This window comes from Motacilla alba, chromosome 2 (assembly GCF_015832195.1).
Source record: "Motacilla alba alba isolate MOTALB_02 chromosome 2, Motacilla_alba_V1.0_pri, whole genome shotgun sequence".
In the NCBI taxonomy this organism is placed as follows: Eukaryota; Metazoa; Chordata; class Aves; order Passeriformes; family Motacillidae; genus Motacilla; species Motacilla alba.
Window position 1 is genome coordinate 28,561,158 of NC_052017.1, and position 16,702 is coordinate 28,577,859.

The window sequence follows — 16,702 nt, forward strand, 5'->3', positions numbered from 1 at the left end:
AAGAGCAATCTCAGGGAAAAAAAATCATTAAAACAGTTCTTTACTGGATATGCCAATTCACCAAATCAAAAGATTTTATGGATACGTATCAGCTTTAACAAATTTGTAGAGGAAAAGCTTTCCTGGTTCCAGAATGGAATTTCTGACCAAAACTACAAGAAAACTTTTATCACACTGACAGATCTTTTCTCCCTTGGGAATTCAGCAGCAGAGACTGGGAAAGTGCTACAGCAGTTGATGGGAAAAGCACCCAGAGGGGGGGTGCAGAGACATTTGCATCTGGGGTGCTGCACTGCAGTGTTGGCCCTCACGCCAAAGGCACTGCCCCTTTGAAAGGTCCATTGCCCAATCTTCCATGTGGGCATCTCTTCCTTTCTCCCTCCCATTTGTAAATAATACGCTATAACCACTTCCACTACAGAAAGGGAGTGCATTGAAACTCCTGACGTTCAGCAGGAGCGCTGAGTTTCCATGCTGGGTCTCTGGGGCCACCTGCCGATGCGGCTGCAGAGGATCTGCGGGGCATGGGGGGCTGCAGGACAGCTGCTGACAGCAAGTTCGTGTGGGCAGGAACTCCTGTGAGGACTCTGCAGCAGTTAAAGGCAAGGACAAAATAAAAAAATCAAAAAAAGCCAACCCATTTTTTACAGATCCCAGACCTGGCAGACTCCCCAGTAGACAAGAAGTGACTGACTGCACTGAAAACTGTGCTCCCTATTCCATTTCCAGACTTGTATGTAGATGTTTCCATTGCTTTTATACCAAGGCATAGTTCAACACTTTATCTAAATGTACCGTCTAAAGCAATCAAATTATTATGGATTTAATATCTGCAATTAAATCTTACCCTTAAATTTGAGAATGGTACTCAAAGCATTAAATCATAGCTTTTCAAAGTGCATGTGCAAACCTGTCACAACTGCATTTTGACTGTTTCATCACTTATACATTCATTTATATAGTATTATCTTGCTTTAGCTTGCTGTCTTCTTCTTAAAAATTAATATACTTGCTTTTTTTGACATCTTTTTCCCACTAAATGGACCTCAACAGTATCTCTCAGTCTACACAGTAGATTTGCTTCTCCATGGCCCCTCCAGTGGAGAAACAAACACTGTGTATGCAAACAACATGAAGCACTATACATTCGGTTCCAAAATCAGGAGTACATCTAGCACCACTGATTGTCAAGCATGTTATTCTATTCTCTTTCATTTCATTTCTTTTCAGTCATAGATTAACATGCTGATTTATATATCTCACAATGTTTAACCTAAAACACAACAGAGATGGCAGCAGAACAGTCACATAATCCCACGCCATCCAGCACAAGTTTCTCACACTCCCCACAAAATTGGATGTCAAACTCATTGAACAGTATAGTGTACATTCAACAAGATCAGATCAATCTGAGATTAACTAAGGATTTCACTGAGTTTCAGCTTCAAGGCGGATCCATCCATGGTTCTGGACAAAACTGTCAGTCCAAAAAATAGCAGTTCTGTAAGAATTAGCAAGAATTGTGATCATGCACAATAAGGCGTTGCAGAAAGAAAACTGGTGTATGTCTGAAAAGTTCAGGGAGGAGGCAAAACAGTATTTACATTAACCATATGTTTTGGCTAATAACAAATACTTGGTGAAAAAAACCTGGCATACAAAAGTAGCGTGCATTCCTAGATTCATTCCCCTTTGCACAAAGCATATGAATTTTAAATGCACATATATTATTTGCCAAGTGATACCAGTGTGGTCCTGAGGATGGTCTTTGGAATCCAAGGTGGCCAAACATCTTGGTCTTCTGAGTATTTTATGCTCTCTGAAGTATCATCCTCAAAATCATGCCATCAGACAAAGTTCTCATATGCACACCCATATGTACACACAGGCTTTTTGTCTTTTTTGAATTATTGGGTTTTTTAAGCATTTGCACATATGGTCCCAATGGGTAAATGGGCAAAGGTTAAATCTTTAACATAGCAGTATTTACAGAGGAAGTAGGGTTGTCACAGACATCCCTTCCACTATTGTTCATTACAGTAATTTAAATTCTAGGTAATCCTGCTAGCATCACATGATTATTTTCCTAATAAATAAACAACAAGAATTTATATAGATGACATCAAGAAAAAGATCTAAGAAATAGTACTGCTACATGATTTTCAGAAGAAAACTTCCCTGGAACATAGTACTTTAACTAATTTAATGTCATGCACTTAATACAGTTACGAACTGGAGACTAAGTCCATGTTCAGTTACATAAGCATAAATCCACTTTACTGAAGTTAATGGAGTTATACTGGATTTCCATGGCTGAGCACACTCTCTTGACTTTGAGTCATTCACTCACAGGCTGGATAGAGAGATTGCCAAAGGACTGTGGGTTTCCTTCACCACACATATCATACCTCACTGGAGAATATATGTAATTCTATAATTATACATATGTATTTATATATGTAAATACTTTTAATATCCCTTTTGAACTCTAATTCTGAAAATTAAATTTTGAAGTTATTAATTTTGAATAACACAACCAGACAAACTACAATCTGAATAAAAAAAAAAAAAAACAGTCAAAAGAGAACATGAGGGCTCAACTTAGGAAATCAGCAGTTACCCTGGGTGAAGAACTAAACCCTAAATATTATGTTACATTTATGAATGCATTTGGAAATATACTTTTTAAAATCTGTATATAAATACTGAATATGTACACAGCTCACCATTTCAAATTAATTTTGTCTGAAATAATGCTATGTAACATACTGCTCTCACCTACAAGGCTACTGATATGACATGAATGAGCAGAGACAAATAAATCCATTTGCATGTCCAAAGCTAATTTTAATTTCTCTCCCTGCTCCTTTTAGCTAGACAGACATATTCTGAAATAGTTGAATTATACTCTTCTTTTTTTCTGTATTCATATATGAATAACTGAATGAAAATTCTCCATTCTACTCAAAAAGTTATGAAAATATAAATGCAGTGTTATATAGTTAGCCTTCTTTAACTTTTATAGCTTTAATGTATGCTGTACAACATTAGTGAATATATTTTAAAACTTATGATTATCAGATTCTTCAGTTTCATCTTCTTCACCTTCAGTGTCAAACATATTCAAAAAATTATGTTTTTCTTTGAAGGGAAATAAATGCTATGTTTTAACTTTTACTGAACCTTGTTGATATTAACTTGTTTGTCAAATCTTGTGCAACTTACCCAGGAGGTGTATTTCTGCAGCACAGATTGTCTCAAGGCTGTGAATAAGTTGTAATCTTCTGAACTATGGTGTATTTGATGTGCAGCCCACAGTATATTAACCTCTGCAAAACACAAAATTTCTAATGAGGTTTGTGCTAGAGAAACAACATTTGTTTCCCTAGGCCTTTTTTCGTAAGCTAGAAGTAACTAATCCTCCAATTTACACTTTGCTATTTTACATTAACATAAAATAATAAAACCTAATGCTCAAAGCTGAGTTTGTGTAGGCAGGGTTACATGTCTGTCAGTGCACACAAGTCAGTGTAAATTTCATGCTGAAGTAAGGCAAGGCTGTAGCAGGAACTAAAATCATTGTTGGAAGGAGGATGTGTAAGAGGAGAATTAATCAGCGAGAAAGCCTCATCTGAGTTCTGGTAACATGAGTCAGTTGGATTTCTGTCTGGGATTCAGAGGGACAAAGACTGAGGATGCTCTCATGCTTGCACTTGATATATTTAAAGACTAGAAGGGGACACAAAATGTTCCAAAAATCATATGCATCAAATTTAAACAACTTAACTGGTGTCAGTTTTTATGCTTACATTTTTCTGGAATGTGCGAATCTTCAACCCACTTGTGCCACAGACCACAAAACACAGCCACTGCCTGCCCACTAGTGACAAATGGAAAAACAAACTGATGCTTGCTGGGAAGCCTTGGCACAGCCAAAGGAGAGCAGTGGCTCTATTGTTACAGTTTAAAAAAAAAAAAAGAAAAAAGAAAAAAAAGCTGGAATAAGGAAAATACCAGTGTCAGCCTCGTCCTCCAAAGGCAAGACACCTCTAATGCACTGAAATGAAGAATACTTCAAAATCCTGATTATATTTCAAGGCATTTTCGCACACAAGTGCAGATCTGGGAAGCCTGTCTGCACTGTATCTGGCCAGAGTGAAGTGGGATGTTAAAACAGAAATAGTCATGACTGTCAGCTATAAGGATTACCTTAATTACAGAAAAAAGGAAAAAGCATGTGGTCAATGTAGCCCAAATAATGCCTCTTTATCATAATTCTTAATTTAAGGTCTCATGTACTTCAAGGGATGAAGTATACACAAAGCTTCAGCTGATTACAGAAACTAAAAGTTTACTGGTTGTCTGCCAGCTGCACACTCCCATTGCCACTGACCTTGTTTCATGGGAGCCATTAGAGAAGTGCCTCCGGCAGACATTAGAATCACATTCAGAAAATTATTTTATAATGGCTGACCAAAGTCCTGTAATTATCTGCACCCAAGTTTACATCAAATAGTTTAGGTCTGGTGATTAACACGTTCTTCTAGTGTAAAGTAAGTAAAAAAAAATCCTCTTAATAAATCTGAAGGTACCTTTCCCATTTAGAGGACCATATAGTCTTGTAACACAAGGTAACAGTCTTGCATGCTAGCAACTGGGAATTATAAATCTAATTAATTTTGACAATTTGTTAATTAACATCACAAAATAATTTTTGAATTATCTCTAGGGCCTTAAAATACTTAAAATTGCTGAAATAAATGTGCAATTTCAACTATCAAAAAACACTTAACACTGAGTCTAAGAATTCTTTCTTCTTTAATGCATTTGTTCCTGAAGGAACAAGTATTCACTAGATCAATAATTAGTGATGTTGCTAAAAAAAAAAAAAAAAAACAAACCCAGAAAAAACACCAACCAACCTCATCTCAATGCATCTCTGCCTAATAAACACACTAGGAAATGAATTATTCAGGTGAGCTTCAGTATTCAAGAATAATTTTTGTTTGAAATGTTTCTCAAGACCTCGACAGAAGCTAAATGAGTGAAAAAAGTATCTGAAAAGGTGGAGGTTAAAGACCTGTCTCCTTAGCTGTTTTAAAAGCATTTACTTCCTATCACAAACTGTGTGTAACACAAGCCTCCACTCAATGAAGTACAGCTGTGCAAACAGGGTACAGTAACTGGATCTTTCTTCTTTCCCTCAGTCATTTTTCAGCATTATGAAAAGTTCAAGGAAGGGAATCTATGATGATTTTTACAGTCTACTTTCATTGTAGTTAAGGTCAAATGGTTTTCAAAACGAATTACTAAAAAGGCGTTTTATTAGGATTCATTTTCCAGTTAAACTGTCTCTTACACTAACAAGTATATGGAGTAAGGTAACCAAATATTGGTAAAATGTCAGTTATTCAGATGTGTGAGCCAGCTTAAATGATCTATCATTCAAAAATGCACCACAGGAATATTGGGGAGATAAACAAACAATTCTTCCACAAGTAATTTAACTGCTACAGCTATTTCTGAATTCTGTTATAGGTAAGTAAATTAAATCCTGCTCCTTAATCCTACTGTTGATGACACCAATGGCACAGACTACGTTAAATTCCTTTAAGAAATAGGTAAACTCAATTGGAAAAAAAATTGTATTAACATTAATCTGAAGAAACTGATAATCAAGAACTTATTTGAAGCAGAAGAATAACATGAATGGGTGAAACAGATCACCCCAAAACTCAGCCTGTAAGCATTAGTATATTAAAAATACTACAACCATAATGCCAAAAAGACATCTCTCAAATCTAATAAACAGACCAAGCATTCTTCATGGAATAAAGCTGACTGCTTACCAACTGCCCGCAAGAGAAATGAAATTGTATGTGTCTACAGAAGACTTGTGGTTTCACTTTTTCATTTCTAATGATGATAACTTGAAAGAAAATGAAAAAAATATTTGAATGAGGATAAAATTATAAAATGCTCTCTCACACAGACTTTCTTATATGTATTATTACATAATGACCAATAAAGAAATCAAGGTTGAGCCAATTCCAACACAGACTAAAACAAAATAATTATGCAGAAAACAGGAAGTATTACTGCATTTTATAAAATTACCAAATCCTACTGTGAAACCACAGGAAAAAAGTAGGCGATGGAATTGGAGAAGCCACTGAGACAGTGTTCTAATGGAATTTTTAATGTTTCATAATTCGAATGTGATTGTTAAATACAATTTATGTGATTGTTAAATACAATTTAAAAAATAGATAACTTCAATACACTATACTCAAACCTCCTATTTTTGATTGAGGAAAGTGAACCTCATGGAATCACAGGGTAATTCAGGTGGGACAGAACCACCAAAGGTCTCTAGTTCAACCTCCTGCTCACAGCAGGACCAGCTTTAAGTTCCTGAGACTCACTTGGGTCTCGGAAGACCTCTGCATATGCTGCTATTATGAAGAACTACCTGTCAGTGAAGATAAAGGTAGCATTTCCTCCTCATGTAGTTGTGAGGAAAGTAATACAAGTTATAACCCAGCACAGCAAGGGCCTCCTTTCCTGTTGTGGCTTTCCCCAGCTTCCTGTTAATGGATGGAGACATGATGAGCTATTCTCATATGGGGAACAACAGGGCAACTGCATCTTGGTACTGGAGTATCAAAAATTGGTACTTGAATTAGTTGGTACCTAAATGGTTGAATTTATATTACTATTATTATTGCTACTATTATTACCAACATCTACTGAATCAATTAATATTTCTATCCATCACACAATTTAAAGAATCAGCATGCAATCCCAACAGAGAATAGATGAGGCCATGTAGCTCGGTGACAAAGGAAAATTGGTGCTACACAGAAACTGCTGAATGAAGGACAGGTTATGATTTGGCCCTCAGTTTTCATTCTAGCTCTTTAAGTCTCCTTGACGTCATCTCAGAATCAGACCTGCACTTGCTAAAATCAGTGGGCTTCAAGCAGCTGAGAGATTTGTATCCTACAATTCATTCCAAAAGAAAATGAAGATTTGTCATTTTAGCATTAGTTCAATGTACAAATTCAGTTATTAGAAGAAAGAAAATAAGAAGCTGAAGGAACCGGCCTAGAAAAGCACAGCCTTTGAGGGAACTTCCTAGTAGCCTTGTAACACCAATGAAGCACTGGCTAACAAGAAGCTGGAGCCAGGCATTTTTCAGCAGTCCCATTTATCTTCTTTTCTGGATTTTCCAAAATGAAGAAAGATTATTGATGTTATCCTTCTTTAGTACTTCTCCCTTCCTTCCTCCTCCTAATTAATTCATAAAATGTAATGTTTCACACACTTTCAAAATCACATTGGTAAGGTGACCAATGATTTTACTTAAACTTTATTATTTTTATTTTAAAATAATTTTTCATTACTAATCAAGTTCCATTCTATGAATCCCTAAGACAGATCCAATGTCTGGGCCATTTCACTACTTCTGAAGTATTTCTTTTTTAGCAGTAGAAACATTCATTGTGCACATAAGATTACTCTTGAAGAATACAAAATACAGAGGTGTCAAAATGAGATTTTTTTGTGGTTAGTTTCAGTAATTTTAGTTGATTTCCATAGTCCAACACATTTTGGTTAACAACAGGAGAAAACATGTATGCCAATAAAAGCCTATAGTCATTTTAAGGAGGGATTTCAATGCAAACAGCCATTTTATGAAATCCTCAGAATCAGTAAATGGTAACGATTTGATGACTCTTGAGTTAATAAAAAAGATTAGAAATTAACTTTTAATTAAAATATGCATACAAGCTTTATAAGACCTGGATCTTAAGTAACATGGAAAAAAAATACAGCTGATGAGTCACGTAAAGTTTCCATTCTGTCACAGTCAACACTGACTCTAGCTAGGAGAACAGGTGAAAGTTTCCCTTCAGCACCTATTTAAATTTAAACAGAGCCTTCAGTTGTGCTATGCTAGCCATCTTTTAGAAGATGGCATGGTCCCAGCTGACCCCAATATGGAATCTGTTGCTCCTAAAGCAGGTGTAACCCACAGGGTTTCAGAGGCAGGTACTCTGTGCAGCGTTCACCTAGAACCAATCAAAAAGGGATCATCTCCTGGGTCTACTTCTCTCCAGTCAGAATTAGTAGAAACCCCAGGATGACTGAGGAAAGAAAAATGGCCTGGAAGATAGAAATGTCAGTCACCCCTTTTCTATGCATTTCAATCCTACCTAAAAGATAAAAGACAGGAAAATACATAGCATTTAAATAATTTATCTGTTACACTATTACCTTTTCTGATTCACAAAAAAACCTCAAACTCTTTGATTACTCACCGCCTTCTTCTAACTGATATGTTCATAGAACCATAGAATATGCTGAATTGGAAGGGACCCACAAGGATTATCAAGTACAACTCCTGGGCCAGCATAGGACAGTGCCAAGAATCACTCCATGTGTCTGAGAGCATTGCTGAAACACTTCTTGAACTCTGTCAAGCTTAGTGCTGTGACTACTTTCCTGGGGAGCCTGTTCCACTGCCTAGCCACCCTCTGGGAGAAGAACCTTTTCCTGATATCTAACCTAAACCTTCCCTGATGCTTCACGACTGGTCACCAAAAAGAAGAGATCAGCGTCTGCTTCTCCACTTCCCTTCACAAGGAAGTTGTAACTGCAGTGGTCTCCCCTCAGTCACCTCTTCCCCAGGCTGAACAGGCCAAGTGGCCTCAGCTGCTCCTCGTATGGCTTCCCCTCAAGGTCCTGCAGTATCTTTGTTGCCCTCCTTTGGACACTCTCTAACAGCTCAATGTCTTTCTTATACTGCGGTACCCAGAACTGCCCCCAGCACTGGAGGTGTGGCTGCCCCAGCTCAGAGCAGAGGGGACAATCCCCTCCCTTGCCCAGCTGGCCGTGCTGTGCCTGATGCCCCCAGGACACACTTGGCCCTCCTGGCTGCCAGGGCACTGCTGGCTCATGTTCGACCTGACAACAACCAAGACCTCCAGGTCCCTTTCTGAGGAGCTGCTCTCCAGCCTCTCATTCCCCAGTCTGTCTGTACATCCAGGGTTGTTCTGGTCCAGGTATAGAATCCAACACTTGTCTTTGTTAAACTTCCTGTAGCTGGTGATTGCCCAGACCTTTCATTTGACAAGATCTCTCTGCAGGGCCTCTGCCTTGAAGGGAGTCAACAGTTCTTCCCAATTTATTGTACTATTGATGCTTTTTAAGAATTTGAATAAATCTCTTCTCATGCAGAGCTTTTTCACTGAATCTCATTCGCTCTTTGATTCTACACTTGCACTGGATGAGAGATCCCTGCAATACAGTACCACTTAAATTTTGTTATTGGAAAGGACAATTACCGTATTTTTTTAAATGAAAGTTGGCTAAAAAACTGTATTTTGGGACCTATTTGGGATCCACCTCACATAAAACCAGAATCTAACAGATTAGGTATCATCTCCACAACAGAAGTAGATATGAACTGTATGGAATTCTTCTGTTCAGTCTGCTATGGTGTAGCCCCTATTTTGTGACTCTTCTGAGCCAATTTTGCTTTATGTTTTCTGTTTTCGTGTTCTTCAGGCAGAGTTGCAGGATAGCTGATTTTGCCAAAAAACTCTGCTTCCTGCTTATTAGAAATATAATTCTTATAAGAAAAATTCTTTCCTCGGTTATGTTAGTGTTAGCGCAGAGCAGTGCGGGTTTAATGAGAACAGAACTAGATCCAAGGAATTTATCTGGAAGGCTCTGTTATATACCACACACTAGGAAGCATGTATACAGGGAAATGTACACTTCCTTTTTGTTTGTTTGTTTTTTTGTTTTTTGGGTTTTTTAATAAGACACATTTTTCTTAAATTGTGGCCTTGGCTACAGTGAGTTTCAGCAGTTTGTATTCTCAAGATAATCACATTTTTAAATCAAAAGACTGGCTGTAAGGAGATCCAAGTTCAAGTGGTGAACTAGACATGATTTACTGTTAACCTTCAAACGATTTTCTTAACCTTTCTCTTTTTCTCATTTTTCTTGAGAAGCTCCTATCTGTGCATGTTCCTGACCCATATCAGTTCTCAGCCTTCAGAAAGTAGGAGTTCCACCACTGTTTAAAATATTAGCCATTGCTCATGAAGTTGGTGTGTCAGGACAAGGGGGAACAACTCAAAAGCATTTTTTCAGCCTCAGTATTATCTAGCTATCCTTGTCATTTTGCAATGAAATGCACATTGTGCTACCCAGATAATGCCAGGACAGGCAATCATACAGCCTGTCACAAAGCCAATATCAAAATAAAATTATGCTACCAAGAGACACCCTGTGGTTCATAAAATCACAATCCAGCAGTTTAATTAGTAAATTTCACTTGGCGTTCAGCATCTGATCCTTCTGGGATGTGAGATGTGCTCTTTCTGAGCTTTAGTCAGGATTATCTCTGTTTTCCAGCCTTCTTCTTATGTTACTCTATGTGGTCAGCAAAGTATTTAGTGAGTGGGCTAACTTGTAATCAAGTAATACATGGTATACACTCCCATGGTTTGTAAGCCAAAAATTCGAGCAACCTTCCACAAAACCTGCCTCCAGAATGTATGCACAAGCCAAAACCTCCTGCTTGATCTGCTGCCATACCAGTTGAAAACACAAATCTGCTCCCACACAAAAAAAGTTCACAATAAGATCTGCAAAGCTTAAGATGCAGAATGGTCTGGGGAAACGTGGGAAGAATCAAGATAAGCCAAAGTATTACACATGCTACCCAGAATAAACAACAGGCCAGATCCTACCCCCTTCTAGCAAGAATCCAGAGGACTGTGAATTATACCCAGATACACTTCTGAATCTGTAAAATATTTAAAAGATCATGTGGTTAGGAAAGCAGAGGCTGGCCAGGACAAAAATAATGGTCCTCTCAACCCATACATGTCTTATGTTATTTCCTGGCATCCTCATAAGCATGGGACATCAATGGAAAGGCTAGAAAAACCCACAGCATACTCAAAGATTCAGTCTCTTGGAACTAGCAGGAGCAGTTCTCTTGGAAACGAAGGTACATGAGTCAAACTTCTTGCAGCATTGTTATATCTATGTAAATCAGAGTCAGAATCTCAGTTATTACATTAGGACAGTGTTAACCCCATGGCCTGTGAGCTTTTCATACAGTTTCCAGGAACTGAACAGTCTTGTTTCTACATACACCATGAAAAGCCACAAAGGAATAAAGGATATCAGGTAAGATTCAGAAATAAATAACAGTGACTCAATCTCTGATTTCACTCATCATTCTAACAGAAAATGGATGTGCATTCCTTTGTGCGAAAAGATACTGAGAAGATAAATTATCCAAAGCAATTTTAGCACACAATTGTTGGATTTGGACATTTCCACAAAGACAAATAGGAAAAAAATTAAAAATTAAGCAAAATACAATAGGGATTAAGTTTTAGTACTGTATATATAAATTTAATCTGAAAATAGTGGAACATTTGCCAAGTCTTTCAGTCAACAGTAGGTCTCTCAAAAATTCTGCTACAACAACTTGCCTCACCAGCCTGTTTCTCACACCTTCCTGAAGCCAATTCTCAAGTGCTCTAGCTGTCTGGAGCGGCTCTGCAGCTGGTCAAAGCTTTGTTTCCCTGAGCTCTGGACAATCTCTGTAACAAAGATAGGAGTCTCTAGACTATCAGGAACCATGATGGCAGCAGCTGTTGCACTTTTGCTTGTCTCTTTCACACGTGTATAAAGCTTGATTCAGGTATGCTGTTTTCCAGTTGTTAAGGATTTCATAACAGATTCTTAATGTGTAAAAGTGATTCACACACTCTGATTTGTTTAAAAAAAGAATAAAATAGTGCCATGGCACTTTCAAGGATAACCTTGACTATAGCATAAAATCCTCTTTGAGAACCCAGTCTAAAGTCCTATCAAGCATTTCCCACAAATACTGGCCTCAAGTTTTATCAAATACTCTTTACTCAGTGAGGGTTCCTCCTGGTTATAGCAAGGTTTATCCACCTTACATCTCACAGCCTCCTGACTGAGTGACACACCATATTTTAACTTCTAAAATTCAGTGATGTAGAAACTTTTTGTAGCACTTTGCTCTTTCTGCACCTTTCTTACAACAAAGAGGAGAATATGGCTCATTAACTTCACAACCCTAAATCATCGTGTTGTGAAATTACATTTATGCATTAAAATAAAACTTATAACAAATTTCTTTGTAAAGAAGATCCCCAGCAGCTGTTTCAAAATTACTTCTATAGGTCTGTGCCACTTCATACAAGCAGCAGAACTGACTTAAGCTTCTCCCAGTATGGCAAATTACAGCACTGGCAGTCTTTAGTTCTGAGCACTTGCCAACCTGTGTTACTTAGTGTTACTGAATACTGAGGTCAGACTTTGGTATGAACGTGTGAAATGCGTTAACTGTGACAAAATTAGCACTGTATTCATTAGCCTGATGATAAAAAGAGCACTGAGACTAAATTAAGTAAAATCTTAAAAGAAAAAAAAGTTACTTAAAAAAACCTAAAAAACAAGTTTTACTTCAAGTCTGTCCTTTTATTTTTTTTTTTTTTTTATTTTTTTCTTTCCCCAAAAGAGTCTCAGCCACTGAAATGTCAGCTTATGCAATTTGAGAACATATTCATCTTGGAGGATCTTAGAAGGAAATTGCTGAAATGAAATGGGGAAAAAAAAGAGATAATTCTCCTTTTGTTTTTTTTGTGTGGGGGAATGGGGTTGAGAGTTCTCCTCCTGTATTCTGGGCTGTCTTTACAAAAGATTGATGTCTGGTGTCACTGTTAGGAAGTGCAAACTGTTCAGCTTCATTGCAATCTATGTCCTCATCCTTTTGCTCTGCAGGATACCACATACTTTGGCAGGCAATATTCAGAAGGGAAGCACTTTAATGGCAAGAATGGATACCAGTGAAACCTTTTCCCACAATGTTCAAAACTCTGAATGTGCATATGTTAAAGCAGCATAAAGCTGGAGGATATTAGGAAGAAAACAATAACTGACAGTAACTCAGACACATTAATCTTACTTTTTTTGCCCCTCAGAACAATAAGTTCAAAAAATGCTAGGGAAATAAATACACACACAAGGGTGAAAAAAAAAGGACAAAAAAAAAAAAAGGACGAACTGGAATGATTTCAAATCTTCCAACCTAAAAGCATAAACATAAACATACTTTTCAAAGGAAATATCCATGGCCCCTTTGTGTATCTTTTACCTTTTAGGCTGAATTCCTGCATTCATTTATTTGGTTGGTAATTTTTTTCAAACTAGATACAATAAGAATTAACACTGGTAAGTCAATTTATTCTGGTATAAAAGAGGAATTGGCTCTCCACTTTTCTCTTCCAGTCTCTTCCAAAGTGTTTTAAATTACTTCTTCAGCTAAGTTTCTGAATGACAGATGTGTGGAAATGCAGACTAGATCTGCAAAAAAATCTACATAAATTTATGGAGGTATTGGGAAAGCCTTGTGCTTATTAAACAGTGGTAGTTCCATTGTATTTGATAGCCATCCACTTCATTTATAGCATATGTGATGTGTGCTAAAAGAGACCTGCCCTTCCACAAACTACATTTGGACCTTGGACCAGTGTTGTCAGTACTTATTTTATGCTCCCTTTCCTAAGAGCATATAAGACCACAGATCCTCTGTGTCCATCAAGTAATTACCTATGGCTGCATCTGTAATGAAAGCTCTGGACACTATTAAGCATGCTAAAACTTAAATAGCCTTTTTCATTTATCATTCTAACAAGAAGGACAGGGAATACATTTAGACAGATTAGATAAAGAGATCAGAAAAGAGTCAGTTGTCAAAGCAGGCAGCCTCAATTTAAATGTGAAGAAGAAAGGTACAAATCTGCCTCCATACTCCACCAAGCTGGGGATCTACTTGGTAGAGTGCACCCCTAAGTGTGTCAGCTGGGATTATTTAGAGGATACCTCTAGCACCAGAATGTTGTCTTCCAGGTTTTGTCTCCCATCACTCCCTGTCCTGTCTCTTCAGAAGGGAACAGACATAAACCTAAATTAGGACTACACAAATAGGTCTTAACATCGGAGCCATCCACAGGGATACAGGTACTGGCAGCATGCTCACATTTACCAAAAGGCATGAAACAGCCTTTAAGAAAGCCTTTTACTGGTTGCCCCTTGCTACTTGTGCTAACTCTTGAACTCCAAATATCAGGAGTATCAGTATCAGTATCCAAATATCAGTAAGAAGAGTATATTACATTTCCTCTTTGACCAAAATAGTAATAAATGATTACTAGCTGAAGACAGGTGAAGCGACGTGCAGTAGAGTTTCAGGTATGGGGCTCATTTCAACGTGTGCAGTAAGTTCTGGTAATAAGTTTGGAGAGCTGAAGGTGCTCCTGCACTACCAGCAAGCACTGAAACAGATTGCAGGTCTGGGAGTACAAAACAATGGCTGGCAAGACCAACCACTAGCAGATGAAGCCGGAGGTGCGGGGGAGCAGGAATACTAACAGACTCCTATGATGCTAATTCAGACTGATTTGTCAAAGAGCAGCTCTAGCACTTGACCTGTAAAGGCACTACTCCTACATGCTCACTGGGTTTGGCAGCCACATGTCTCCTGAATGATGTTGCATTTTCTGACTTTGAAGGCCAATAGCTAGTGGCTGGATAATTAGTACCAGAGCTAACAGAAAGAAATAGATTTCAAAGACAGAAAATAGCAAGTATGGGGGAAAAAAAAGATTTTTAGCTGATTAATTATGACATTTGTACACATTCCACTGTAAATTCATTCATTTTTTATCCTTTATCTATTTTCTCTAAGCTACAGAACTAGCTAAGACTGAAAGCTCAATGTAGGATGCAACTGCTGTACTTAGTACTTTCCAATCACACTAAAGTCAGCACTAAAGCTATGAAGTGCAGGATACTAGACTGCAGGCTTACCTCAACCACTGAAGTTATATATAGGAAACAGATCTGCTTAGGAAAAATAGGCTCCTCTATATAGTGTGATTATTATCTGGCAAGGGTAGTGTATTTCATTTTCAATTTAAAAACAGAAGGGTTTTTTTCTGCTTTGAGATCTCGGGTTAAAATCCTTTGCTAGACAAAAGAAGAGACCCAAAATGAATGTGCTGTTGAGCCAAACTCAACTCTAGTCTACCAAAAAAGTCCTATTACTCCACAGCCAATCTCCACCTACTATTAGCAGGGGAGGAGAGGGAAACAGAGAATCTTTCTCTTTATCTGAAAAGTGTTGATTTTTTTATGGAAAACATACTTGTAAGTACAAAGTTTTACAGTGTGTTAAGACATACTGAACAGTACGCATTTATGTGTAATTTCATAGGATATTTTATATGCACTCCAGAATCCATTATCTCTATACCCAGCACAGGAGCTTTCAAACCTTGTAAGTTACAGGACTACCCTGTAGTTATCTCACCACCAAATTAGTCTTTGATAGAAGATCCCTGCAATTTTTTTTTTTTCAACTTCTCAGCCAAGAGACACTGAGTGGCAGCAAAACAGTGGCCAGAGGGAAGCAGAGCACAGCTCTGCCAGTCCAGGCTAAGAATATTCTTTAGCCAAAACTCCAGAGGTATCACTAGGAGCTTATACTAGGGAATCAGGATGTAGATAATCAAATCAGTATAACTGGCAGGTTCCAATATCACAACATCTAAGACAGTGGCTATAGAACAGGAACCTTCTTTATTTCACCTCCAGGCTGAGAGAAGTGGGGGAAAAGAAGAATTTAAGAAAAAAGGCAGTGAGGGGGCATCGTAGAAACACAAGCAAACCTAACTGAGAGACAGCTGCTGAAATACATCAAAACAGTAAATTCACATATGTTTATAAAGAGCTTGAAGGATACAAAAATAGACAAGATCTTTCAGAAACAGATCAAAACTTTAAGTGATTGTTTAAATAATTTTAATCCCACTTCAATAACGTTCCCAATTATTTAACCACTGCCACAGAGAAGAAGCATGTCTGATAAAGTAAGCAGGAGTTGAAAGACATGGTCAGAATAGAACATTTTTTTGTTCTTCAGTTTATACAAAGAAAATTTTACTTCATTAGTCCTTTTTACTTCCTCTGCTACTAGCCAAAAATTATCTGTAGCTTAAGAGTAATAAATACTTTCCTTATTCCCCCACCAACATTGCAAGAAAGACAACAATGTCGTGATAAAAATATCTGTAATAATAATAAATGTTTTGGTATAACAGCAGTACAGATTATAAATAGTACAGGTGTCTGTTTCCAAATTTAAAAGCAAAACAAACATCTGCATTTTGCAACTGGCTAGGGCAATCATGGATGTTAATCAACACATAGATGGTAATCTAACTCTATTACAATGGACTTCTAATCATCTACATACTTCCTCTGAAACTAGATTCAAATCCTTAGATCAGGAGTACTTCTTTCTGTGCATTTATTGAGCATGTAGAACCTACCAGCTCTGATCTCTTCTGAGACTCTGTGGATCTTCTGTCCCATAAGACCACATAAGGTCTGAATATTCAAAGTTATAAGGAAAGATTTATAAAGGTGTACAAGAGACAGATACATTTGTTTCTGGAATTAGATAGGGCTGGTGAAGTAGAGCTCAGTGGAAAAGCAGGTGGTTGAGATTATGATCAGCCAGGCAAACAAACTCAGGCAAGCTGGACCAGATGGCCTTTTTTCTGTTACTAAT

The 16,702-nt window shown here is 37.6% G+C and overlaps 1 protein-coding gene across 2 annotated transcripts in view; it reads right to left on the reverse strand.

The window, feature by feature from the left end:
- AGMO (alkylglycerol monooxygenase) overlaps positions 1–16,702 on the reverse strand; it is a 186,906-nt gene that overhangs the window by 107,596 nt on the left and 62,608 nt on the right. For both annotated transcript variants that reach the window (XM_038124924.1, XM_038124932.1), the window contains exon 4: positions 3,226–3,329. In XM_038124924.1, the coding sequence (XP_037980852.1) occupies positions 3,226–3,329 (104 nt within the window). The remainder of the gene's footprint in view (positions 1–3,225; positions 3,330–16,702) is intronic.